General features: G+C 45.4%; 1 protein-coding gene across 1 annotated transcript in view; it reads left to right on the forward strand.

Moving 5' to 3' along the window:
- The window catches only part of LOC110285182 (O-acyltransferase like protein), a 52,299-nt gene that overhangs the window by 14,351 nt on the left and 10,301 nt on the right, over positions 1-27,647 (forward strand). The window contains exons 3-10 of the mRNA XM_021151162.2: positions 493-571; positions 7,145-7,283; positions 9,233-9,450; positions 12,041-12,220; positions 12,988-13,090; positions 18,159-18,260; positions 25,083-25,248; positions 27,297-27,376. Of these exons, the coding sequence (XP_021006821.1) occupies positions 493-571; positions 7,145-7,283; positions 9,233-9,450; positions 12,041-12,220; positions 12,988-13,090; positions 18,159-18,260; positions 25,083-25,248; positions 27,297-27,376 (1,067 nt within the window). The remainder of the gene's footprint in view (positions 1-492; positions 572-7,144; positions 7,284-9,232; positions 9,451-12,040; positions 12,221-12,987; positions 13,091-18,158; positions 18,261-25,082; positions 25,249-27,296; positions 27,377-27,647) is intronic.

Below are 27,647 nucleotides of genomic sequence, written 5' to 3' on the forward strand. Positions count from 1 at the left end.
CATTGGAAATGTAAATGAGGAAAATACCTAATTAAAAAAAAAAAGGAAAAAAAAAGAGTAAAAACACACACATGAATAAACACACATGAATAAATACAGGCACGCACACACACAACACATACACACAGAACACATGAATAAATATAGACAAGAATAAATACACAAACACACACAAATAAATACCCAGACACACACCACACATATACACATCAATAAATATGCACACATGAATAAATATACACACACAAGAATAAGAATAGGCACACATACACCATGCACACATACACACAAATATACACATGAATAAATATACAAACACACAAGAATAAATACACACACATACACAAACACACTCACATGAATAATAAATACACATACACATACATACCACACACACAAATAAGTACATACACATGAATAAATACATGAGTAAGCATGTATGTATACTGCAAACACTAACATTAAAGAGTGCTGTGGCATTGTGTCTCTCAGGATGGAACAGACTATAGTGTGGGCGTGTGTATCCCTGATTCTTGTGCTGAAGAGGACGTGACCATGATGTCTCAGCTGGGTAAGAAAAAAAAAAAAAACACCAAACAAACAGTCAAATTGTGTCAGCATGAAGTTTGAAAATTCCAACTGCTCAGAATCAACAAAGCTGCGCCTTCAGGACCTTCAGGACCTCCAGGACCTTCAGGACCATCGGGACCATACCAACTCTTCATCTTGGTTTATCAGCTTAACTGAGAATAACGGAGGGGAGGGAAGTTGGGAACAGAGGGTGGGGGACCATGGTGAAGAAGACAGGAGGGGAAGAGAAGGAAAGACAATAGCCAGGAGGGGAAGAGAAGGAAAGACAATAGCCAGGAGGTAATTGCTGGATCTCCATGTATAAAGATGTAAAGTTGAATGGTCTCCCCACAGCTGCCTCACTAGACCTGGAGACCGGAGTGGGCAGTGTCTCTTTTTCATACGGTGAGCTTTCTGCTCTGCCCATGTGTCTGCCGACTGTTGGGTCAGGAAGGCCATTTGGAACTTGGGTTGTGTGAGGCCAATCTGTTGTAGTGGATTAGCACCAAGGGCCCAGCATTTGGTTTTGGTTGTCATTTCGCAGCTGTGTGATCCCGAGCAAATCACTTAATCTCCCCTGAGTTTCAGTCTCCTGTCTCTGCGGCCATGGACTGACAGGCTTTGAAGTTCAGGGGCTCCCACTTTCTATTGTGTTACAGTCGTGCTTGACCTTCGGCGTGCAGAGGAATACATTTTAGCCATGGAAACTGGTTTGATCTTCTATAAGTATTTTTTAAAATTCTAAGCAAGAGCTTTAAAGCCTAAGATTTGTCTTTTTTTTATCACTAGTGATTTATATTAATTCTGGTCATCTAAAAAAGAACTAACAGCTCCTGACTGAGGGTTCTCTCCTTCAGAGCTATTCTTGATAACTTTAAATTGTCCTCTAAGTTTATAGTGACTTTCACAGCTTTGGGTACATTATCTGTCTAGCCTAGTGTTTCATGTACTGTTTAAAGACAAACAAACACAATCCTACCCCACCCCCCAAAAAAACACAAACAAACAAACACCAGGTATGTTGTGACATGCCTGCAACCCAAGCATACCAGAAGAGAGGGGAGAAGGCCAGCCTGGGCTATAGAGCAAGTTAGGGGATAACCTAAGCTGCATAGCAAAACAGTTTGGGATCCAAAACAACAACAAAAATGGCTCATCAGCCTAGTGCTTTCTCAGCATCTGTGAAACCCTGGTTCAATTTTGTTTTGTTTTGTTTTGTTGTTGTTTTGTTTTGTTTTTATAGGTAAGTGATAGCTAGCATAAAAACAAAAACAGGTGTTTATCTACAGTACAATTAGCATTTCAAGTCAGTAACCAAGACGCCAAATTTGACAAGTTGTCTTGCTTAAGAGATTGATCAGTTAGTATGATTTCTCTGGCTAACACTAAGCTGGACTAGCCAGAGCTGACCAAATGGAGTGAAACGTTGGACTGGCCGTCACTGCTGGTGATAAAAAGATACTTAGAGATACATTCTTAGAGACACACAAAGGTGCTTTCTGGGAAACCAGCCCAGCAGGCCCAGGCTAGGTTGAGTTGAGCTGATGTGGGGCACTGCTGGGGAAAACTAGTATCGAATGGCACAGCCTTTCTCCAGCTTTAGCACAGAGGCAGGGGTTGAGATCAGAGCATCTTTGCCCAGGGGGAACATTTTCCCATCTGGAAAGGATTTGCCAGCTATTTCTTGAAGCTTTTTGATGGAATTGCTCCTCCAGATGTGGGGCAAGCAGTTCAGTAATGCCAGGTGGCTGCTGTTGGCACAGGTGCTGCTCATCGGAGCAGGACAGCAGGCCAAGCCACCGCAGGATGATCAAAGCATTGCTGAGAGAGGGAGGGAGGGAGAGAGGGAGAGAGACAGAGACAGAGAGTCAGAGAGAGACAGAGACAGAGGCAGAAAGACAGAAAGACAGAAAGACAGAGACACAGAAAGAGACAGAGAGACAGAGACACACAGTGTGAGAGACAGAGAGAGACACCCTGGGTAGGTAGGATGGACATCCTGAAGCCAGAGCCTGGAGGACTTGCTGCACGGTGGTTTCCATGGGATGTTGGAACATTTCAACTAACAGACGTTGCAGGACGTGATGGTTAATCTTCATCGTCAGCTTGACTGGCTAAGAGACACACCTCTGAGTCTCTGTGAGGGTGTTTCCAGAGGTTACCGGAGGAGGAAAGACTCGTCCTAAATGTGTGTGACTCTGGCCCAAGGGCACAGACTGGATTAAAGTGGGGAAAGGAGAGAGTAGGATGCCAGCACTCTCTTCTCTTGGTCCATAGAGATGTAATTGAGCAGTCCCAGGCTTCTCCTTTCACAGGCATGAGCAGCTTGTGCCCCTAGGACTTCCCTGACACGAGGAACTGTATCAAGCCCCGAACCCAAGTCAGTCCTTCCTGCCTTCAGTTACTTCTTGTCAGGTGTTTGGTCACGGTAATGAGAAAAGCTATGAATGTGTGTGGCTTCCTGAGGGTAAAAACGATGTCATCCCAGGCTGTGCAGACTCTGGATCAGGGGTTCTCAACCTTCCTTGTGCTGTGACCCTTTTAATACAGTTCTTCATGTTGTGACCACCAGCCATAAAATTATCTTTGCTGATGGGGGCTAGAGAGATGGCTCAGCAGTGAGGAGCATTGAGTACTCTTCCAGAGGACTTGGGTTCAGTTGTAAGCACCTACAAAGCGGCTCACAATTGTCTGTAACTCCAACGTCAGGCACCTTCACACAGGCATAACACGAGTGTGAGGCAGGCAAAACACCAATGCATATAAAATAAATTAAGAAAATTATCTTGGGGTTGGAGAAATGACTCAGCGGTGAAGAGCACTGACTGCCCTTCCAGAGGTCCTAAATTCAATTCCCAACAACCACATGGTGGCTCACAACCATATGTAATGGGATCCCATGCCCTCTTCTGGTGTGTCTGAACACAGTGACAGTATACTCATATGCATAAAATAAATAAATCTTTAAAAAATTATTTTCATTGCTACTTCATAACTGTAATTTTGCTACTGTTATGAATTGTAATGTAAATATCTGTGTTTTCTGACGGTCTTAGGTGACTCCTGGAGAGGGTCATTTGACACCACCCATCAAACAGGTTATAACCCACATGTTGCAAACTACTGCTCTAGATCAAACCTGGATTCGAAAATTATAAAACTCAGTCCAAATATCTTGTATTCGTTTCTCAAGGTGTCTATGACTGGACTGTGGTATTTTAGATGACTCTAAACAAGAAACATTAATTTTCTCACAGTTCTGGACAGTAGACATCTGAAATCAAGGTGCTGATGAGGTTGATTGCTTCTGGAACCATCTAGAAGAGTCTAGCATATACCTCTCCTTGTGTCTGTGGGCTGCCAGTGGTTCTTGATGCTCATCGGCTTATAGACATACCTTGCCTCCTTGGCTTGTAGACAAACCATCTTTCTTTGACCTGTACACACATCATGCCTCCTTGGATTGTAGACACACCATGTCTCCTTGTCCTACAAAGATTTCACTCTTCCTTGGTAAGTAGACACACCACTTCTCCTTAACTTCCTCCTTGGCATGTGGACACACTACTTCTCTATAGATTGTAGACATAACACTTCTCCTTGGCTTGTAGATACACCATTTTTCCTTAGCTTGTAGATTCACCATTCGTCATTGGCTTGTAGTCATTACTTTCCTTGGCATGTGGGATTCTTCCCGATGGCTCTCTCTCATCCATTAGTCATAACGGGTTTGGACCCACTCTAACCTTTTATGACCTCACTGTAGGCTGATTACTTCTGAAAAGATGGTATTTCCTAATAAAGTTATATTCACGGGTGTCAGGATTTGAATCTCATCTTTGGTGAGGAGTCGGAAGATGACCCAATATTGACTTTCTGGTTTGGCTTGATTATCCGAAATCCCTTAAATATGGTAGAGAGTGGGCAAGATGGTGGCTCACTGCCACTTAATCCAGGACGCTGGACTCAACTGATGTATTTGACAGATCCAACTGAACCCTGTGTGGTCCCCAGAGCTGAAAAAGAAAAAGTCAGTTTTAATATTCTGTGTAACACTGAGTCAACACATTTTATCTGCCAGCAACAAAAGGGGGCTGCACATTTCGCTCTCAGGGTCTCACTCTAAGTCTGTCCTTCAGAAACAGTATAACATTTTATGATGCTCACACTATCTGTTTGGCAGGAGTCAAAGACATTGAGATTTGAGCTGCCTGGCATCAAGGTTCACCAGTCTTTGCTGTTAGTGTAAATTGTCCTCTTTAATGGTTGGTTGGTTTAGAACAGCCTGGCCAGTTAAAATAACCAAGTTGACTAATAGCTCCTGGTTAGCTCTCTCACAACTCCTCTGTGCTGAATGAGAAGGTGGAGTTATCTAGTAGCCACTCCTTGAAATAGCCATAGGTTTCTTTCTGATTAGAACTCAAAAGGAATGTGTGTGTGTGTGTGTGTGTGTGTGATAATATTTTATTGAAACATTTTTCTCTTGCTGCTTCTTAACTATCCATGCTAATGTCATCTGTGACGTTATGAGGGTGGAAGCCATTCACACTCTATCCCCCAGGGTCTTCTTCATAATTCCTGAAAGTTCTTTGGCTAAAGACTTGGTGTAGCATTTGCACTGTCGACAGTCTCATCAAGAGTGTTGTTTCCAAGGATATTACTATTGTCTGGTCCTTTCTGTCCCCATGGCTTCTTGTGGGGTTTTGATGATCAGGGCAGAGGCAGAAGGTACAACCTGTCTGGGCCTGTTTGCTCTGAAAGGTCAGTTTCACCACCATCCTCATATTTTTCCGGTCACTGGTTGCTATGGCAATGTCATCAGCATCTTTCTTTCTTCCTTCCTTTCTCCCTTCCTTTCTCCCTTCCTTTCTCCCTTTCTTTCTTTCTTTCTTTCTTTCTTTCTTTCTTTCTTTCTTTCTTTCTTTCTTTCTTTCTTTCTTTCTTTCTTTCTTCTTTCTTTTTTCTTTCTTTCTTTCTTTCTTTCTTTTCTCTCTTTCTCTTTCTTCTTTTCTTTTGTTTTCTTTTCTTTTTCCTTCCTTTCTCTTTTCTCTTCTCTTCTTTTCTTTTCTTTTTTCTGCTGCTGCTGCTAGGAATTGATCTTGGGTCCCCTAGAAAAACATCCAGTATTCTCTACATCAGCCACTTTCCAGCCCTGCCTAAGCTATATTCTTAACCACTATGTTCAATCTGATGAATTTATCTGAGACAAATTCTTCTGTGTGTAAGATAAGGTAAACACTTCTTAGAGGTTGGTAAAAGTTACAGATAGTGACAGAACCACACCTCATGTCTAGCAGGTACTTAATGAACCTAAGAACCTTAAGGACCTTAAGAAACCTGTGGCATTTGTGGCTGTTAATAATTGGTATTATCTTTATATGAAACCATATGTCCTCAATGTTTGCCAAGGTCTGGAAAGTGCCCGGGTCCTGGTTCTGAGTGTGGTACTTGGAAATTGCAGAGTATAGATCCCACATCACTTCCAGACCTCCTGTTCAGAAGCCTTCAGGGAGGGGACCAGATAGTTCTCTCTTCACAGGCCCCTGAGGCTCACTACCATTTGAGACGGAACACTAGTCTCCCTGGTAAGACCTTTACATATTGATTCTTCCAGGGCTTCATCAGCTGCATCCTAAACTGCTGTGTCTGAGCCTTGGTTTTAGGTGGTGCCATCCCAGAATAGTCGGCTTCCATCATTTTGCTCCATCTCCTATTGCATATTTTTGTCTCTCTTGTAGAGATTTGCTCACAAATAGACTTGAGTCAGTACCAGCACCATTTTAGATTTAGCATCCCCAGGGCTGTGTGTCAGAAGGGATGCGAGAGATCAACAGACTATGGGTCCAGAAGTCTCTGGTCCATTTCTACCTGGGTCAAGTGCCTAGGTCTGTGGCTTTCAGCATCCTTTTATGTTTTAAGCATTTATTATTATTATTATTATTATTATTATTAGTGTATGCACGTGCACACACACACACACACACACACATATGCAGGTGCCTGAGGAGACCAAATAATGGTGTCAGATTTCCTGGAGCTGGACTTACAGGCGGTTGTCAACTGTCTGGTGCAAACACTGGGAACTGAACTCCGGTCTTCTGAAAGAGTAGCATTCAATTTTAATCCCAGACACACGTCTCTGCCTTCTTTAGCATCTTTGTTTTCCACTTTTTTTCCTTCCACTATTCATGAAGCAGACAAATTCGATGTTTGGTATTCATGCTAGCTCTGTTCCAAGACCCCCAAGGAGACTGAAATCCACAGCCGCTCAAGTCTTTATCTAAAATTGTATATAAAGTGTTTGCATAATATTACAGAGTCCTCCTGTGTTCTCCCAATCATTTCTAGCTTATGTATAATACCTAATGTAAGGGCTGTGTGCATAGTCACTCTATAGTCATATCGTTTAAAAAAATAATGGTGGGAAGTCTATACACGTTCAGTATAGATACAGTTGTAAAATATTGCCAGACTTAGAGAGCCCATGTGTGTTAAAACGCCAGCATTGTATGGGGATGATAGGGCTACACTTGGAAAAGACTCGAGCAGTAACATGGCCCCTCTCTCTTGGCAGGTACTCTCAAGTTCAGAAACACGTCATTCTTGGAACCTTCCCTCTCCCTCTTTACAAAAGACTCTTCCTCATCTTGTGAAGTTGTGGCCAGATGTGCAGCTGGGGCCATGAGTCCAGATGCGTTTGCTTCCGTGTGCCTGTAAGTACAGGCGTCTCGGTATCCAGCTGGGCGATACGTCAGAATCATCACCGTCTCCCCCAACTACGTTTTGTGATGAATTTCATTCCTTGGATGATGAGTGGCCAGTGCTGTCTGGCTTCAAAGTTCAGTGATCTGAATGTTTGTGTCGCCCCAATATTCCTACATTGAAACTTAACCTGGATGAGATGGGATCAGGGTGGGGCCTTGAGTAGGTAACCTGGCCATGATACTAAAGGTACCCAGGGTGCAAGTGTGTGTGCGTGTATGTGTGTGTGTGTGTGTGTGTGTGTCTGTGCATGTTTCCTCAGCCCTTCCTTCTACCATGCGAGGTCAACCAGAAGGTGCCAACAACTAGAAAACTGGTTCTTCCTAAACCCAAATTCTGCTGGTGACTTGATTTTGGGGAACTCTCCAGAATGATAAAAAATCAAGTTCTATTGTTCATAAGCAACCAGCCCATAGCATTTTGAAGGAGGTCACCATTAATCAATGAAATGTGGAAGTACCCAGGGAAGGCACACTGTGGCCAACATGAATGGGATCCAGGGCCACCAGCAAGTGGGTCCATCTCCAGTCGTCCCTGAGCTGGTTCTTTTCTCTGGTTGGAAGCAGGGCCTCTCCCCTGCCTACTGCACCGATGTTGCTCCCTTTGCCTTTTGGAATTGTCATCACTTCTTGGTACAAGTTAAATGGACGTGTAATTCTAGGTCTTGATAACTGAGGCCTTTCCTTTATAGTACTCTAGCAGAAATATCCATACATGCTTCGGTATCTCCTCGCCACTGTCAAAAGCCATTATTGGGAATACCACCCCAATCTGATAGGTGAATACATTTGTTTAAATTACATCTTTAAACAAAACAAAACAAAACAAAACAAAATGGGTAAGGAACATTTCTTTCCTTCTGAGTTTATCTGTTACTTGTATTTTTCTTTTGTAAAAATTCTATGACCTTGTCTGTGTGTGTGTGTGTACGTGTACATGTGTGTGTGCACTCGAGTGTGCTCAAGCGCGTATATGTGCATGTGCACATGTGCATGTGTGTGCACGTGCATATGTTGAGGTTTTCTCATCACCTTTATATGGGCTATTCACCCTTAGACATACTGCTACAAATATTTTTTCTCAGCACTTTGGCTTTTGTATTTGTTTGTTTGTTTATAGTAATTTTCACTCTCTCTTAGCCAAATTCGAAGAAGCGATGCTTACGATATATTTTTTTAAACTGATAGCGAGTGAAATTCATTAATCTTTTCCTTTGTGACTTTCCATCTGTTACTTTGAATTTGGCATTTTTTAAGATGTATTTTTAAATTTGTGAGTGCCTGTATGAGATTGTGTGTGCGGGTCAGGAGAGGGTGTTAGATTAGATCACCTGGAACTGGAGTTACAGGAGGTTCAGAGCCACACATGGTGCGTGCTGGGAAAACAGAACCTGGGTCCCCCCTTCATAAGAACAGTAAACACTCTTATTCTTGAAGGATCTCCTCAGCCCCATTCCCAAGTTACTGAGTATTTCCCATGTACATTTTAGGTGTTTTTCTTATTGTTGTGATGTGTTTTCCTTTTTAATTATTTATTTACTTATTTTATGTATATGAGTACACTGTAGCTGTCTTCAGACACACCAGATGAGGGCATCAGATCCCATTACAGATGGTTGTGAGCCACCATGTGGTAGCTGTGAATTGAACTTAGGGACTTTGGAAGAGCAGTCAGTGCTCTTAACCACTGAGCCATCTCTCCAGTCCCAGGCTTGTCTTTTTGAGACAGGGTATTTCTATGAATGTTGGCTATCCTTGAACTCAAGAGCCTCCTGATTCAGTCTCCAGCATGCTGTGGTTACAGGGACCCACGCATGTCCCTGGTTTTATTTGTCACGGGGTTGTTTTCTCTGTATTTTTCATGTTATGTGAAGGCCTGGCCAGGTATCTTCTTTCTGCAGGTTCATCACCTTGCTAGGCCTCGTCCTTCCTGTGGCTGGAACTGTTTACATGGTGGCCAGGGACTGGGGCTTGGACCTCAGGACATCATCTGTACATGGGACTCCTCCTACCAGTTGTGAGAGTCTGCCTTTGCGAAACATGGAGAGCAACAGGCAAAGAAGCAGGGCCAGTTGCCAAGTTCAGCTCCCTCCTCCAGGAGCCCCAAGCAGAGGAAGAAGTAAGCGTTTGAAACTAAGACCTCCCCAGAGATGTGACCTAGAGAGGTGTGGGGTTGGAAAATAATTCCTCCAGTTTGGATTCTAACGAGTGCCCAACAGCTTCTAAATGTCAGCAGAGGCCAGAGCGCCACGGTCTACAGTTCGGTCTTTGTTTACCATCAGGGTGCCGAGGCAAGGCGGAGGCACTAACAATGATGCTTTATATTAGGAACAATTACCTAGTGTGTTTTTGTGCTGACCAGAGCCTGGGTCAGTAGAGAGTTAAGGGATCCACTGTATTTACTGTCCTAGGAATAAATTCTATGCTCATGGCTATTTTTAGCATTATAGATACATGTACAACTCTGAAGCCAGGGGTGGGGGTGAATGTGCAAGAAAGGCCAACCCTTGTATCTGGGTTGAAAATAGGTAACCCAACCCAATGTATCAAAATGATGATCCTGGTGGGGCCCGCTGGGCTATGCTTTGGTGAAAAATTAAGAATATTAGTTTCAAGGGCCAGGGTGGCACACTCCTTGATCCTAAAATTTCAGAGGCAGAGGCAGAAAACATTTTCTGTGGTTTTGAAGCCAGCCAGGGCTACATAGTGTGACTCTGTTCAGAAAAAAGAGAAAAGAAAAGAAGAGAAAAGAAGAGGAAAGGAAAGGAAAGGAAAGGAAAGGAAAGGAAAGGAAAGGAAAGGAAAGGAAAGGAAAGGAAAGGAAAGGAAAGGGAAGGAAAGGAAAGAAGGAAAAATATTAGCTTCATTTCCACCTGTCTACATTGAAGGGAAAAGCATGCATTGATATTATCATCTATTTATCTATATCTATTATCTACTGTCTATCTACTTACCTACCTACCTACCTATCATCTGCACACCATTCAAAAATTGCCTGTTCATGCAAATGCCTATCATTTGCATGGAGTAATAAATTATTCCCCTCAGGTCTTTAAATATGTCTTTTCTTACTCTAAAGGGGAATTTAAAAAAATATCTCAAGGAGTTGGCAGGGTAAATATGAATTTGTAATTAAGTAGCTTCAAGGGGTATGTCCCAAGTGGAAAACATAGCAATGATTTTTCTCTGCCCTTATTTGAATTTTACCCAAAATCAGCATTGACGGTAACTTAAAACGCCAACATCAGAAACAGAGTAAAAGACAGAGATACTCTGAGGAGCGCTCAGCAGGCTTAGAGTTCTGGGATGCAGGGGTATCTGGGTCAGCCCCTGCTGCCCTTCAGTATCTACGCAGCCCTCTCTGTAGGTTATATTACATCCCCATCACATTCTGAGAACAGCAATGCTGGGCTTGTCCAGGGTCCAGAAACCTCCAGTGGCCTCTTGTGATGTGTTTGTAGATCTCTCTCTGCACCTGGCTGCCCTGTAGACAGGTTCAAGTTCATCATGAGCTGGGAGTCAAATGAACCTCAACTTCCACATATGTAAAATAAGAGATAACACAGGATCAGCTGATGGCATTCCATGCAGTAATATGTGCTTGTCTCTTAACTTTACCCGTTTCCTCAGTCTCTCTGTTCAAGTGGGAAGTGAGGAGAGGTAGGGCTGTTCCAAGATCTTTTTGGTGGAGGACCCAACATGACTAAGCAAGTAGCAGGCTGAGCTATGCTCCAGAGGCTTCTGTCTGACTGTGGTGAAGTGACAGGCATAACATCCCATTGCTTTCAGCAGTGCCAGGCTGGACCGTAGAGGCCGAGGCGTGGGACCCATGTCACACTTAAAGTAGATATGCGTATAAGGTGTCAGGCATCCGTGTGGACCTTTAGGCTCCTCCACCAAGCTGAGATTTCTTCTGATCTGTATGCATTTCATTGGCTGTTACTATTTCCTGGGGTCTCAAAATGGCTGGTCTGTGTTTAGCTGCCACTGCAATTTTTCCTTTTGTATTTAATAGGATCAGAGACAAAGTATGTCCCTGAATGTTAGGAAGTACAAATCAAGACATATTCATTGATTTTTTTTTTCCCTCTTCACTTTGATGTTCGGCTGGAAATCAAAGCCACGTAAGACCAATGTATCTTTTAGAAGGCTGGAGTCCAACTGGGCATTTGGAGTCTTGATTCTTTATAACTCTTGTTCTCAATAACTCTTGTATGTTTTAGTGTAGCTTCCTGTCAAGTAAGCTTGTCTTGCTATTTTAAGGGACAATACAGGGGAGTGAAGGTGTGAGAGAGAGTGTAGAGATATCAGAACAAAGTGTGAGTCCTTAGGATTGCACGGGGGTGCTGCTTTCAAGTGAAACGCCAGTTCTCTGGATCCACCAGTCTCATAGATGTTTTGCTTTTTCTTGATCTCTATGATGCAGACCTAGGGTCAGGGATTGGCCTCCCTGGTGCCTAGACTTGGGCGATACAAGGCATTATGGTGGACCAACGTCAGGTCAACACTGGTAGGGGAAGTCAAGGTTCAAAGGTCAGGTATGAGAGCCCAGGAATAGACCTAGAGGGGACTGTAGAAGCCTGAGAAGAGCAGTCCAGGTTTTGATTGAGCATCTGAAGTTTCTGCATGAGTTTTAGGGTTCACTTTAGGATAGTGTGTTGATGGGTCTGGCTTTCATGAGGGTTGGTAATAGCTTCACTCTTGCTCAGGGTTTCTAGGAGCTGTGGATGGAGTTCTGCAGTGCTTTTCTTGGCAGAAGAACATGCCGGCCATCTGCAGCCCAGAACTTCCAGGAGGCACCTGCCGGACACTAAATGGAATCCGAGTCCTGAGTCTCCTCTGGGTTATCTCTGGACACACCAGTCAGATGACCGCTTGGCTATCTTTGGGTATGGGTAGTTGATGGACTTCCTCTCCAGCATCCATGGGGAAAGAGATCTCCTTCTAAGTGGGCTAGTGGTGGGCATTAGAACGGGAGCCTGACAGCTGTCTCATGAACAGTCAGCCTTCCTTCTGTTCTAGAGACATGCTGAGGTTTGCCATGGGGTGTGACCTCATATGCCAAGGTTCCCAGGGGTGCAATCAGGGGCTCTTTTCGCTACTACTCCCCTAGGTAGAAATATGGTACCCAGTGATTGCCCATTGTGTGCTCCCTCCATCAACTAAGGAAGACAGAAAGCAACCTTCCTCCCTGAAGAGTAGGCAAGTAGAACCAGACTCTGGGCATGCACAGTAAATCACCCTTTCTGGATCATTGCTCATTGCCGGGCCCTGAAATCTCTCATCCATGATTCAATGTCTGCTACTCAGTAACCAAGGTCATCTCTCAGTGGAACAAAGCAGGCAAATCAGAACTAGACGCCAGGCACTGAGGGCAGTTACAAGGAATCTCTGAGGTGATGGGCACCTGGCCCTACTCTGTCAGAGTCCCAGAGGGCTGTGAGCATCATAAGAGTACAAAGAAACACAGTCTGAGTGACAGGAGCCTCGGGTACCACCCTTATCCCCGCTGTAAGTTAACCCCTGACGTTGGCCTTACAACTGTCCCAGTGCAAACAGACATTGAAAGTTTGGCGCTTGCTTCTTCTCAAGGTTAAGTCAGGTGGTTTCCTTCAGCTCAACTAAAAGACATTGCTTTCCCACACATCTGTTACAGATAATGTGCTCGAATGGAAAGCCAAAGTGCCCAACAACCCACTGTACCTCTACTCCCGGAGTGGCCCGTTCTATCTCGGGGTGGATACATTTTTCCTGATCAGGTGATGAAGTTGAAATGTCGTCTCTGCTGTAGTTGTGATAAAAGATGTGTGGGTGTAGAGGGGGGAGGGTTGTCAGTCTCACCTTCCTGAGAAAAGGCCACTGGCTTCCGTTATTTCTAGATCTTAACCACAAAGGTCACAGCCCCTTTGGGGTGGGGGTTGCATAACAGATGTCCTGCCTATCAGGTATTTATTTACATTACGATTCATAACAGTAGCAACATTACAGTTGTGAGGAAGCAACAGAATGATTTTATGGTTGGGGGTCACCATAACATGAGGAGCTGTGTTAAAGGGTCTCATGAGGCATTAGGAAGGGTGAGAACCATTGATCTAGAGAGTGCCGTTGTCACGGGTACTCTGTGTAGTATCTTCAGTCTTGTAGATGACTTAGGATGGGGCTGAGAAATGGGCCTTTTAGAAAGGTTGGTTTTTAAAAGCATTTTCATTACACTTTTAATTAATCAATTAATTAATTAATATATTTATGTATGTATGTTTGTATGTATGTATGTATGTATGTATGTATGTATGTTTGTATGTATTGTGTGTGTGTGTGTTATGTTGGGGGTATGTGTGTCATGACATGTGTGCCAGTCAGAGGGCAGCTTGCAGGAGTGAGTTTTCTTTTTACTGTGTGGGTTCCGGGGTTTGAACTCAGGCCAGCAGGTTTGGCAGCAAGCACTTCCTTCTGCTGAACCATCTCGACAGCCCACACAAGTTGCTTTTATTTAATAAAAATTTTCATTTCAGTAATTCTCAAGCTCTAGAAAGTGGTGCAGGTTCATACTAAAACTTCCAATTCTTACTCCAGCAAAATGTGAAGAAAAACAAAAACAAAAACAAAATAGTGTGAGGTTCACAGTTATACTCCCTTAAATTATTGACCTAACATTTCCTAATCTCTTTTTTTAACTTCATACATTCTTAAAACTATTAAGAGTTTGATAAACGGCACAAGGAGCCACTAGTAATGGTGGCACTGGGTGGCACAGGCCAGCGCTGTAAATACTGAATGTCCAGGGATACCGCAAGCAGAACAAGATGCCGTCTGCCTATCTGTGCTGGCCCATGCTGAGTTGTTACTGGAAGGTTGTTGGTGACGAGGACTCGCAGGCCCCTCTGCAAATGCAAGGAGTCAGCCTTTCTGGGGTTAAGACCAGCAGTCTGGGTTGTCAAGAGCCCTCCAGGGGTGACCATTCCAGTCTGTGAGCTACAGGATAAGCCCAGATGGCAGGAGCTGAGGATGGCAGAGGCGGTATACAGACCCTGACACTGGGTCAGAGATGGAGGAAGACATTTCTGTTTGCTTTGTCTCAGTCTATGGCTGCCTTTTAACCCTCTAGTTTTTATTTTATTTTATTACTTTAGATGGTTCCCATATTCTTTCATTTCAATTTTACATTGTCTATGCCATTTGTGTCTGTGGTATGTGTGTGTGTCACTGGGAGAAGAATCACGCAACAGTGTTTGCTCTGCAACTATAATAATCTGAGTTAGAATCTCCTTTACCCATATTAGAAGCCAGACAGGGGCTGAATACACTGGCCTGTATGTGTGTACTTCAAAACACACACACACACACACACACACACACACACATGCACACGCACACGCACACACACACACACACACAAACACAGCATACAGTACACACAAAACATATATACACCACACATACCATACATATACAAACCACATACATGCATACATACATACATATACCACCCACACATATATACAACATACACAGCATACACTACACACAACACACACATATACCACACACATTTTATTTATTTATTTATTTATTTATTTATAATTTTTATGTGTATGGGTGATTTTTTTTCCTTTGGCTTACATGTATGTCTGTGCACCACACATGTGCCTGGTGCCAAGGGAAGCCAGAAGAGGGTGTCAGGTTCCCTGGAACTGGAGTTACAGACAATTGTGAGCTGGCCTGTGGGTACTGAAAATTGAACTCAGGTTTTCTGGGAGAGCAGCCAGTGCTCTTAACCACTGAGCCATCTCTCTAGCCCTACACTAAAACTTATCTAAAATTTTTTATGCTTATGGGTGTTTTGCCTACATGTATATTTATGGACCATGTGTGTACCTTGTGCCTGAGAAGGCCCGAAGAGAGGACATCAGGCCCCCGGAACTGGAGTTATAGACAGTACGTTGCCATGTGGGTGCTGGGAATTAGATCTGAGTCCCCTGGAAGAACAGTTAGTTCTTTTAACTGCTGAGCCACCTCTCCACCTCCCATCTCCTGAATTTACTATCGAATAATAGATTATCAGCCTTATCTTTGCAGATAATAAATTCAGGGTCCAGAGACAAAATAATAATATATCCACCTATGTACAATTAAGGTCAGAATCAGAATTTATGAACACAAGTTGGGTATCCCTAGAAATCTGAAGCCCAAAACTACTTCAAAGTCTACAGCTTTTTAAGTGCTTAACAAAATACTGTGAGTGGGAAATATTATAGGTAAGAGAGCCCAGACGAAATACAGGTGTGCCAAAGAATACCATCTACAGTTATCTTCAGGCTATGTACACAGCAGTGTGTGAAGCACATAAACTCCTTCCTAGTCCTGAGTCTCACTCCAAACACCCCACTGGAAGTATGCAAGCATTCCCAAATACTAAAGCACACTGGGGTACACCCATTTTGGGTGAGGGGTACTCAGCCTGCAGTGCGTTTCATGGGATTCATATCTTAACCGTCTGATCACTGATACTTACACAGAACACGCAGGGTCCCAATTATCTTTTCCTACCTCCTGGGCTGGCTTCACACTAAATACAATGGTATTTAGCTTTCCCTTCCTCAGTCCATTCAGGACTCTGGGTCTCACAGCCTGTTTCCTCTCTTCACCATGCCCCTTCCTTGTGGGATCAGCAGTGCATTCCCACACAGGGAGCAAGACCCAGGCTCTGCTTAGCAAAGGCCGGCAGTGGTGCCAGCCACTCGGAGAAGAAAGGATGGCCCAGATTCATCCTTTCTTGCAATGAAGAGGAGGTCAGAACCAGAGCTGGCTGCCCCACTTCCTGCTTCCTGTGCCCTCATTTAGACGTCTTTATGCATTTGGTTCCTATTATAAGGAATTCAACTCGCTGCTTTTCAAAGGAAGTCTAAGGCATTCCCCCAACCCACCAGGATCCCTTCCAAGTAGGGCCCAACACAGACATCCTTGCTGTGCAACAGGAAACACGTTTACCATTCAGAGGAGCTCCCATAAGGATCAGGGGCCAAATGCCAAAGGGTCAAGGGATTCACAGACCTGCTCACCACCAAGCCATGAGAATGTGTCAGACAAGAATTCTGGGATCTTCCTGTAATCCCAGCACTTGAGAGGTGGAAGCAGGAAGGACAAGAGTTCAAGGTTATCTCCAGCTACATTAGGGGTTTGAGGAAGCTATGTGAGACCATGTCTCAAAATCAAAGAAACAAAACTGGAATTCTGTGTCCTCCCACCCCCACCCCTCACCCCACCCCCTGCCCCTTGCAAGACAGGGTCTGTTTGTATGGCCTTGGCTGTCCTAGAAAACTCTCTGGGGACCAGGCTGGCCTCTAACTCACAGAGATCCACCTGCCTCTGCTTCCCAAGTGCTGGGAAGATGTACATGTTCCCCCACCACCTACTTTGGAATTTTGTGCTCGTGGGCAGCCCGGTTAGTAATCTGAGTCTCACTATCTCTGCTTGGAGAAATGGGAATATTAATGTGTCCTTTTTCTCCTGGTAGGGTTCAAACATCCATCTGTTTGGTCATTTCCTCAACAAACGTTTATTGAGAAGTAGCTGGGGATGGTTGGAGAACTGGAAGCAATCTCATTAGGGAAAGCATTGTGAAAAGAGCGTGGCACTATAGCCATGGAAGTCTTTCACAATATTGCTTTACTCCACCAAAAGGGCTGTGGGCATGGCTCTGTGTGGAAAAGTGTTTGGTGTGCAAGCATGGGGAGTTGAGTTTAAATCCTAGCATGCATGATCCATCCAGGCACGACCCCATGTGCCTATAACTCCAGCTTTGTGGGGCAGAGAAGGGAGCTCACGAGTCAGCCAGTCTACCCAAATAGCGAGCTTCTAGTTTAGTGAGGGACTCTTCTCAAGGCAATAAGGAGGGTAGTGACAGAGGAAGACACTGGTGCCCTTCTCCTCACTTCTCCATGAGTGGCAATGGGCAGATGTGCTTGCATACTAACATGCATGAACCATATAACCAGAGAGATAGACAGAGAGAGAGAGAGAGACAGAGAGAGACAGAGAGAGAGAGACAGAGAGATACCCCCCCCCACACACACACGTGTGCGCACACAGAAGAGAGAACACAGCACAGTAACTATTGGTATTGTTAGCCAAATATTCCTGATTCTCCATCCTCCAAGCCAGTGGCTCTCAACCTCCGCAATGCTGTGATCCTTTAATACACACAGTTCCTCATGGTGTGGTGATTCCCCAATTATAAAATTATTTTGTTACTACTTCATAACTGTGATTTTTCTAGTGTTATGAACCATAACGTAAATATCTGATATGCAACCACCGTGAAAGGGTCATTCCACTCTTCTAAATGGGCCGAGAGCCACCGGTTGGGAACAGCTACTTTGGGTGCTTCGTCTTCTGCGTGGACCACACTGTTGATTGTTGTTGCTCCAATCAACAAGTTATACCTCATATGCCACTATGTCTATATTGAAACTCTCTGATGTCAGCAGCTTTCACGTGTCACTTTAGGCTAGAACATCATTGACTTGTTGGGTTGAGACCCTCCAAAGCTGTCTTGTTCACCGCTATTCGTGAGCATTCGTTGTCCCATTAGCTCATAGTGAAGAAGACACTGAGTCTTGGCCAACAGGTTATGAATATGTTACACAAGAAAAACAGAACCAACGTGAAATAAAACTAAGAGCCCACAGTCCAAAGTCCGCTGCTTTACGATTTAGTGGTACCTTGTCTGAAGCATCTCTTAGCCCATCCTGAGGGAGACAGCTGCAGCAACTCACCAATGAGCTACATTATTGCTAACTCCTGTGGTTACTTTTCTCTCCTTCTCAGTGGTTGGCTAAGTGCAAGGTCATTTCTAAAGATGCACCAGAACACCAGCACAGGGATAACCCCTAAAGTCATCCTCAGATACTTTCTGAAACGTTTTACAAGGTAGGTTTATTTATGTAATTTTTCAGATCATTATTGGCTTGAAATGGGTATTTCTCAGTGTTTAAAAGCAGGTTTTTTTTCCTTAAGAAATAAACTGAAGGAAACGGTTTTCTTTCCTTAAGTATGTTCAGATCTGGCTGGCTTAAAACAGTTTAAGTTCTGTGATAGCAACGGTCATGAAAACTGGCATCTTTCACCAGCAAACTCATTCTCAGATGGCTGGAAGTGGTGTTTCATAGAAGTCCTATCCATTTCTCTGGGATTGATAGTCTGTGGGGGAATTGATGTAGCTGCAAGTGATCCTGGAAGACAGAGTGTGATGATGAAAATAACACACAGTGAGGAACGGTGCAGGTGAGGCTCTGGTCAGGTCCATGCTTCTTTACTAAGCAATGTGCAGGTGGTTGAAGTGGAAGGCTTCTGACGTCGGTTTAGACTACAGAGTAGTGATGGCAGTGATGCAATGAGATAGCAGGAATGGCAGTGATGTAATCAGAGAGCTGGAATGGCAGTGATGTAATGAGGTAGCTGGAATTAAAGGGAAAGGACACTTTAGCTTTGCTTTCCAGTCCTTTCATTTTCACACTTTCTTAGGCATAGTTGTACAATTCCTATTATAAGTCCATCTTGCTATACCACGCTGTATATTCAGGGTTTCCTAGAGAAACAGAACCAATAGTGGTGTGTGTATGTGTGTGTGTGTATACACATCTACATATATATGTACATGTACCTATACATATGTCCATACATATGTATATATGCATATATACATGTACATATACATATATACACACATACATATGTGTATATATACATATGTACATAAATGTGTATATAGCCATTGTCTTAGTCAGGGTTTCTATTCCTGCACAAACATCCTGACCAAGAAGCAAGTTGGGGAGGAAAGGGTTTATTCAGCTTACACTTCCATGCTGCTGTTCATCACCAAAGGAAGTCAGGACTGGAACTCAAACAGGTCAGGGAGCAGGAGCTGATGCAGAGGCCATGGAGGGATGTTCTTTACTGGCTTGCCTCCCCTGGCTTGCTCAGCCTACTCTCTTATAGAACCCAAGACTACCAGCCCAGAGATGGCACCACCCACAAGGAGCCTTTCCCCCTTGATCACTAATTGAGAAAATGCCTTACAGTTGGATCTCATGGAGGCATTTCCTCAACTGAAGCTCCTTTCTCTGTGATAACTCCAGCTGTGTCAAGTTGACACAAACATAGCCAGTACAGCCATATATAATTGAATGAACATATATCACATGTTGCACATCAAAATAATTTATTAAATTAGCTGTCATTGAAATAGTAACAACAGTTGTCCCATTCCTGAGAGGTGGAGAGAATGAGAACCAGGTAGTTGTCCATCCCCAAGGCTGTGTCTCAGCAGTCTCAAATGGTGCAGAGAACCTGAGAGCCACTGGTCCTTAGTCTGTGACAGAAACCTAAAAATGTTGGTTCTGCTCTCAGCGAAGGACTCAGCAGCAGCAGCAGCAACAGTAGGGTGAATCAACCTAGCAGCAAAAGGGAAGACCAAGCAGGCAAAAGATAAACAATGGTGTCTCCTTTGTGTCTGGACTGCTACAAAAAGAAGCCACCTACATTTGAGGCAACTCTTTTCATACCACCTAAGGCTGTCAGGACAATTCCTGCGTGGAGGAGGTTCCCTTATTCAAGGGATTCTAATTTGTGGTGAGTTGGTATTAAAACCAAACATCCCATTGTCATGAAATGGTTAAAATGATCCTCAGGACTGGGAAAATGGAGTGGGCAGGAACCGATACCATAATTCTACTGCTGGCTTTGTGTCCCAGTTTAACCACGCACCACCTAGGTGGCCATCTTAGCCTTCCTGTATTTAGGTTTTCTTACCTATACAATGAAGTGAGGGGCAGGGGATGTAGCTTAGTTGGCAGAGCGCTTGCCTCACAAGCTTGAAGGCCTGGGTTCTGTCTCCAGCACCACAGAAATCTGGTGTGATAGTTTATGCCTCTAGTCCTGGCACTCGGGGGGAGAAGGAGACAAGGGGACTGGAAAGTTCAAGGCCGTCTACAGCTACATAGAGAGCTTGAGATTAGCCTGGGCTACCTGAGACCCTGTCTCAAAAACAAAACAAAACAAAACAAGTGCATGTATATGTGTCTGAGTGTGTGTGTCTGAGTGTGTGTGTGTGTGCGTGCGTGTGTGTGCGTGTGTGTGCGTGTGTGTGTGTTTGCATGTGTGTGCGTGTGTGTGTGTTTGTGTGTGTGTGTTTGTGTGTGTGTGTGTTTGCGTGTGTGTGAGTGTGTGTGTGTATTTGTGTGTGTGTGTGTTTGCGTGTGCGTACATGCAGGTAACTAGTGCCACACTGTGGGAGTCTTGGGAGATGAGAAGATGCCCATGGAGAGCTTGGGAGGGTGCATAATGGCAGTACCCTCATAAAGTGCAAGCATCGTCACTGTTCTTGCTGTTACTTAAGCCTTTTCTGCTTTTCCGGCTGGAAGTTAGGGACGAGGAGGAGCTAAAAGCAGACCAGCACTGCTTCATTTCAATGTGGTTTTGTGGTTTCTTCTGAGCTTTATCAGTGCCGTCCTCTTCCAGACACAGGGGGAAATTTAGGCTTTCCTCGCCTTTGGGGTATGGGGCTCTGGTGAAGCAATATCTGTCTTGCCGGAGGTGTGTTGAAATGGAGGGCTCCTCACACAGGCCAGAGGTTCAAAACTTAGCTGGGGGCTAAGGGAAGCAGAAGTGTGGACGGTTAACCTGAAAAGCCTGTTTTGGAATAGGAAATGGGAGAAAGGTTTTTTTTCAGACAGAGGGAGCCAGGGTGTGTGTGTGGCGGGGAAGGGGAGCACAAGGGCACTGGTGGGGGACACTGGGTCGGGGTAGGTGGGTGATGATGATTGTGCCATGCAGGCAAGATAAAGTGTGGAGCCCAGTCTGGTTGCTGGCAATGGGACCAGGGGCAGGGAACTCAAAGGCAGCTGGATTTCTCAGCCTGAGCAACACGCCAGAGACAGTAGCATTGTTGAGATGGATAACTCTGGAAGAGTGTGGATTTGAGTCAGAGTGAGGAGGAGAAGCAGTCCGACCTGAGCCAAAACTCTATTGAAAACCGGAGGTGGATGGTGCCAACCACATTCTGGCCTTGTCCTTTCCAAAATCCCCAGGGACAGAACTGTCATGCCCATGACCGTTGGGATGTTCACAGTCAAGAACTCATTGTTCCTGTTCAGTTAGAGGAAAAGTAACTGCTGGGCTTAGTAGGACACACTTGTAACCTCAGGTCTTGGGAGGTCGAGGCTGGGGGGATTTGGGGGGGGGGGGAAATCAGGAGTTCAAGGTTAGCCTTGACTACCTCATGATTTCTGAGGCCAGCCTGGACTACATAAATTAAAACAAAGCAAAACAAAGCAAAGCAAAACAAAATGGACAGGGGCTAAGATGGCTTCACTATTGACTCATCACAGGCCACTATGTATCGGGCATGGTTCTAACCTCTGCAGAATCAGCACTGCACTAACCCAATACAATCCTTCCAGTGGGAGGTTGCGTCCTAGTGAATACAGATACACAATAAACAAACAAACAAACAACACTAAAGGGCAGTATGCAGATAAACACAGAATAGATCAGTGATCTGAGAGCCACAACACGAGAATTTAGGGACAGAAGTAGGGTGGGTCAGCATCCTGAAGGGGAACCAGGGGATGTGACTTTTGTCCAGGGCCTTGAAAGAGGTGAAAGGATGTTAAAACACACACACACACACACACACACACACACACACACGTAAAGGACAATCTATTCAGGGGTAATGGAAGTGCAAAAGCCCCTAGATAGAGTGTGGTTGGAGTGGCTGTGGAAACTCAAGCACCCCAAAGCTCTTTGCTGACAGGTGGGATGTGGGGGTAGGGGGAGGAGCAGAGAGAGCAGTGGGGATGAGGTCAGAGAGGACACAGGTGGAGGACTAGACTCCAGGGGCAGCCAAGCAGTCTGAGGTTATTCTAGGACAGAAACCTTTAGAGAGTCCCAGCAGGGGAGGCAGGGTGTCAGGTGTGCGATCTGTAAGCATCACTCTGTCTGCCAGGCAGCAAGCGCACTGGAATGGAGCAGGAATGGGCAGTCAGGAGGTCAGCTGGAAGCTGCTGCTTTATAAGAAAACACAAGCCTGGAGTAGGGGCACATGCCCATAATCCCAGTGCTCAGGAGCTAGAGGCAGTCTCTCTGAGTTCGAGGTCAGTCTGATCTACAGAGTTCTAGGACAGCCAAGGCTACATAGTAGGACCTTGTCTGGAAAGAAAGAGGAGGAGGAAGAGGAAGAAGAGGAGGAAGAGGAGAAGGAAAAAGAAGAGAAGGAGGAGGGGAAGGAAGAGAAGGAGGGGAGGAAGAGGAAGAGAAGGAGGAGGGGGAGAAGAGAAGGAGGAGAAGGAAGAAGAGGAAGAGAAGGAGGAGGGGAGAACAGAAGGAGGAGAAGGAAGAAGAAGAGAAGGAAGAGAGGGAGGAAGAGGAAGAGAAGGAGGAGGGGGAGGAAGAGGAAGAAAGTCCACTCACCCACTTCCTAGGTATAAACTAGATTAGCTGTTGCTGAATGGAAAATTAAGGGGGTGCCCCAGGGTCCCAGCTGTGTGATCTCTCCAACTAGGAGCCATACTTAAAAAGTTCATAGCTGGGGAGCAGAGGAGGTGGCTTAGTTGACTTAGGCACTACCCTATTTTGCATGTGACTTGATTTAATATCATGGCACCGGCATATTCTCTATTGGCAGGACCCACACTACTGGTGTTAAAGGTGGCCTACGGGGGCATGGTCTATATGGACGATTGTGTATTTAAATTGGCCCCACTAATAGAGGGAGGATGTTTCCAAGATTTTGCTTTCTTAGGTTAGAAGGAAATCTGTCTATGTTTTGTGAACTTGCATGGGCAGGTTGTGATAGGCCAGTCTGACTGGGGAGGTTTGGACGGACAGGTTTATGGGGACCTTACGGAGACTGGCACCAAGGCAAAAGCAGGTGAGCAGATCTGGGACACAGGTACCTGCTTTTCCTCAGTGACACAGCTCAAGAACTCCATTCCTATTCCTTGAACACTTACTGGGTGCTCTGTGTGAAGGACGCTGCCACGCAGGGCAGGTAGGACAACAGACCTTTCCCCCAGGTGTGGACCAGAGGCTCAGTGTTAGCCCTCCCCCGTGCTGGGCTGGGGGTGGGCACCTTTAACTGGGGCTATTCTAAGTCCTGCCAGCTTCCATCTGTCCTGTTCTACCTAGCCCTGGGCTCTTAGCCACGTGTTTGGAGGTGCTGTTGGACCATGGGCTCCGCCTTTCTTGAATAAAAACCACCCTAACTTTCTAAATGTATGTATATATGTATGTATGTATGTATGTATGTATATGTATGTATTTGGTTTTGTGGTAGGGATCTTACCCTAGTGTTTTCTTCATACTAAAATCACCTTCTACCACTGAGACACACAGTAGCTCAAAACATCTTTTTTAAAAAGGTCTCCTGGGATTGGAGATGTGGTCAGCGTTGCCTAAGTGACCGAATCCCCAGGTACCCAAGTGAAATGCCTGGTGGGTATGGCAGCCCATCTGTAATCCTAGCCTGAGAAGATGGAGACAGGGGATTCTCAGAGCAAGCTGGCCACCTAGACCAACCACATCAGCAAGCTCTGGGTCTGGGTTTGTCTTAATGACTAGTGTGGAAGAGTGGTTAAAGATGATTCCCCTACAACCTTGGGCCCCCACGTGCTCAATCACACAAGTGCACATGTACCTGCAGTCCACACTGCAGGCACCAGACACAGTGGTCAACAGAGAGATGCTCTATGTGTGGAGTGCATGCTGGTCTCTGAAGAGGTAGTCAGAAAGGAAGATAGCCTGCAAGTAAACCTCATGCTGGTTCATATGATCATATTCTGCGTATATCGGGCTAAATAAGTAATATTAAATTTAGTATATTGTAGTTAATTTTTCTTTACTTTTCAAAGTGTAGCAACTGGGAAATGCCTGGTGAGTGGCAGACAGTCAGAGCTGGCTTATTATATATTCTGTTGCATCCCACTGATCTGGACCATGCTTTTTTGTTTGTTTGTTTGTTTGTTTGTTTTTTACATTTGTTTGTTTACAGCAGGGTCTCATGTAGTCCAGACTGGCCTCTCTCTCACAGAGTAGTTGAGGATGGTCTTAAACTTCTGATCCTCTGGCTGTTACCTCCTGAGTTGTGGGATTACAGGCATGCATACAATATGTCCACTGTATGCCAAGCTAGGGATCAAACCCCAGGGCTTTGTGCCTGCTAGCAAAGGACTCTGCCAGTTGAACCGTGTACCCAGTCCTGGACCCTGTGCCTTAATCCTTGATTTATAGCCATGTCAAGTCCTGCTTAGAAGGATGAAGACTGTGTGGCAAAGGAAGAATGGAAGAGGAGGAAAGGAGGGAGGAAAGAAGTTTCTGTCTCATGTGGCACATGGGAAGAACAGGCACTGTACCCATCTTATGGATGAGTGACTGGGAACGAGTCACCCCGACTTCTCCGAGCTATGATTTGAGATTGGGGCAAGACTACCTGACCTGATTGTCTCAAGTCTTAGGAATTCCTAAAAAGCTTTTGTTTCAGTGGTACCATAAAGAGCTTTCTAAGCCAACATCAGTACCTTTGCCTCTGTCACAGCCCATGCTGGGTAGGTAACTCAGCAAGGCTGTGGGCCCTTGGCATGTGCCCAGCAACATCACAGGTTCCTTCAAGCATCCCTCTGACCTTCTGCATGTCCACTGAGGCGAGTGCGTGGTCTCCGTGGTGTTATCTTCTCTCTTGTGTCTCTCTGCCAGGTTGCAGCTCCTTCACATGTACTCTGTGTGCTTGCTGGTTGGTTTCTTCTCTTTTGTTCCCTGGGGACCTGTCTGGGAAGTGGCCCAGTTCCACTGGGATAACTGCCGGGAGGTTTGGTGGACGAATCTGCTGTTGCTGAATAACTTCCTGTCTGTCCAGAATGCCGTGAGTTCCCAAGGGCTCTTACGCAAGGGCGTATGGGTAAACACAATGTGTCTTAGTCACATGGTCTGGCCGGTTTCCCAAGGCTCAACCCTAAGTCCCATCTCCATGAGTTTTGAAGGTATGACACCAGCTGATGTAGGGGTCCTTATCAAGCAAGAAAGGCCACAGTGGCACTAATGAGGGGTGGACTGTCTAGGTATCAGGGCAGTTTCCCTGTTCCACCATTGTTCATGAACCAGGCCAGAAAGGACAACACATTTTGTTTGCTTTCACACAGGAAGTCTACGCTGTCACAGATGCTATCACAGGTGAGGGAGATATCTCCCCTCACCGTGGTGAACTCTTAGTTAATTTCAAGCCAGGTGCCATGGAACTGGTTCACAGCTACAAGCTCTTATGACTACACAATCCCCCAAACCTTCACAATCATTCCAGTTTGCTTTCTATTAATGTGATAAAACACCACAACCACAGACTACCCGAGAAGGAAAGAGTTTATTTGGCTTAGACTTCCTGGGTCACAGGTCACCATTGTGAGAAGTCAGGGCAGGATGTCAATGCAACCAAAGTGGAGTCTATGGAGGCTTCATTGCTACCATAGATTGCTCGGCCACCTGCCTAGGGGTGGCACCACCCACAGTGGGGCTGGGCCCTCCCGCATCAGTCATTAATTAAGAAAATGTCTCCACAGACCTGTCTACAGGCCAATATGGTGGAGGCAATTTCTCATCTTAAGCCCCCTCTTCCAAGAAAGTGCTGGCTTGTATCAAGATGACACAACAATAATTAAAAATAAATAAAATAACATAAAAATCTAACCAGGATAATAATAAACTTAGAGCGAAAGGGAATGAGGTAGCCATACTTCAACCATGTCCTTAATTCCTCCTATGGGCTGAAATGTGTGGCCAGTCCCTAATTCTTGCCGGTAACTGCTCATTTATGAGGTGGCCAAAGTCCAGAAGCTTTTCGGGGGGGGGGCAACCACTTGCAGATGAGGGCATGTCTGTGTCAGGGTCCAGGAGACAGGGAGGGTCACTTTCCTGGATGCAGACTATCTTGGGGCATTATAGAAATCAGGGACAGACTGGGCAGTGGTGGCGCATGCCTTTAATCCCAGCACTTGGGAGGCAGAGGCAGGTAGATTTCTGAGTTAGAGGCCAGCCTGGTCTACAGAGTGAGTTCCAGGATAGCCAGGGTTACACAGAGAAACCCTGTCTCAAAAAACCAAAAAAAAAAAAAAAAAAAAAAAATCAGGGACAAGGACAGGAGCCAGTTGCCCCTTTGAGTGGGAGCCCACCTTAGATTTTTTGGAAGCTTAGGTGTCATGGCTCTCAAGCCTGACCATTCATACTTTCTCCATGGCAAAAGTGTTTAACGGTGGACAAAACTTCCCTCTCTATTGGGGAAGTTTGGGCTCTCTTGGGCCCCGGGGACCTGAGTGACAGAAAATTTGTCCCTAGGTATTGCCTTATATGGGATAAAACATGTCGATATCAGCTGGCCCTGCTTCCCACAAGAGTGGAGAGTGGGTGGGCTCCCGTGGGCTCCCCCCCACCCCCGTGGCTTTGGCCAAGTGTCCATGTAGGTTCTGGTGGGAACCCTGGGCATGAGCCACGTGCTTACTCTCAAAAGAACACATCCCCCCCAACCCCGCCTCAAGTTGGGAGTGGGAACCAGGCAAGGGAAAGAACCCTCTTGGAATTCCCCTCTTGGAATTCCAGACAAACCTAAGGACAGCCACCTCCTACATTCCTAAATCGTGACCCCAGTCAGTTCCCATGGCTTGTCCTAGGAGACGAGCTAATTTTTTTTTTTTTTTTAACAAACAAGAGAGAAATAGGTCTGAATTCTCCCCGGGACCTGTCAGGCTTGGTTCAAAGACTGATTTGAGGAATGAAGGCTATCTTGTTTCAGTTTCCTCTTGCTATGGAAGCCGCCCCACCCACCCACTCAACTTGCCCTCACAGGCGCAGCCCAGCCGCAGACACTCAACAGCCCTGTACCTGGAGGGGAGGAGTCACAGTTACTCCCCTTTTCCCCCCCAGTGCAATGGCTGGACTTGGTACCTCGCCAGCGACTTCCAGTTCCACCTGATGACACCGCTGATCTTCTTCGTCCATGGAAAGTGGGTCTGAGACTTTTCTTTTCCCTCAGGGGTCCTTTGGCCTGGAACTCCCAGCTACACTCCAGTTTTGTAGGAAGCAGCTTTTTAGAAGTTAGCAAATTAACTTTCCAGAAATGGAGACGCCACTCCCCTCTCTCCTGCCCTCCTTCCCGTGTCCTCTTCCAGCCGCACCGTAAATCAGTGCATTTCACCAGATTTATCACCAGGGTGTGTAACACCCATGCTCAGCATTTTCCATCCCAGCCGTTCACATAAACAGGTCCACATATTG

Source organism: Mus caroli, chromosome 18, assembly GCF_900094665.2.
Source record: "Mus caroli chromosome 18, CAROLI_EIJ_v1.1, whole genome shotgun sequence".
Taxonomy (NCBI): Eukaryota; Metazoa; Chordata; class Mammalia; order Rodentia; family Muridae; genus Mus; species Mus caroli.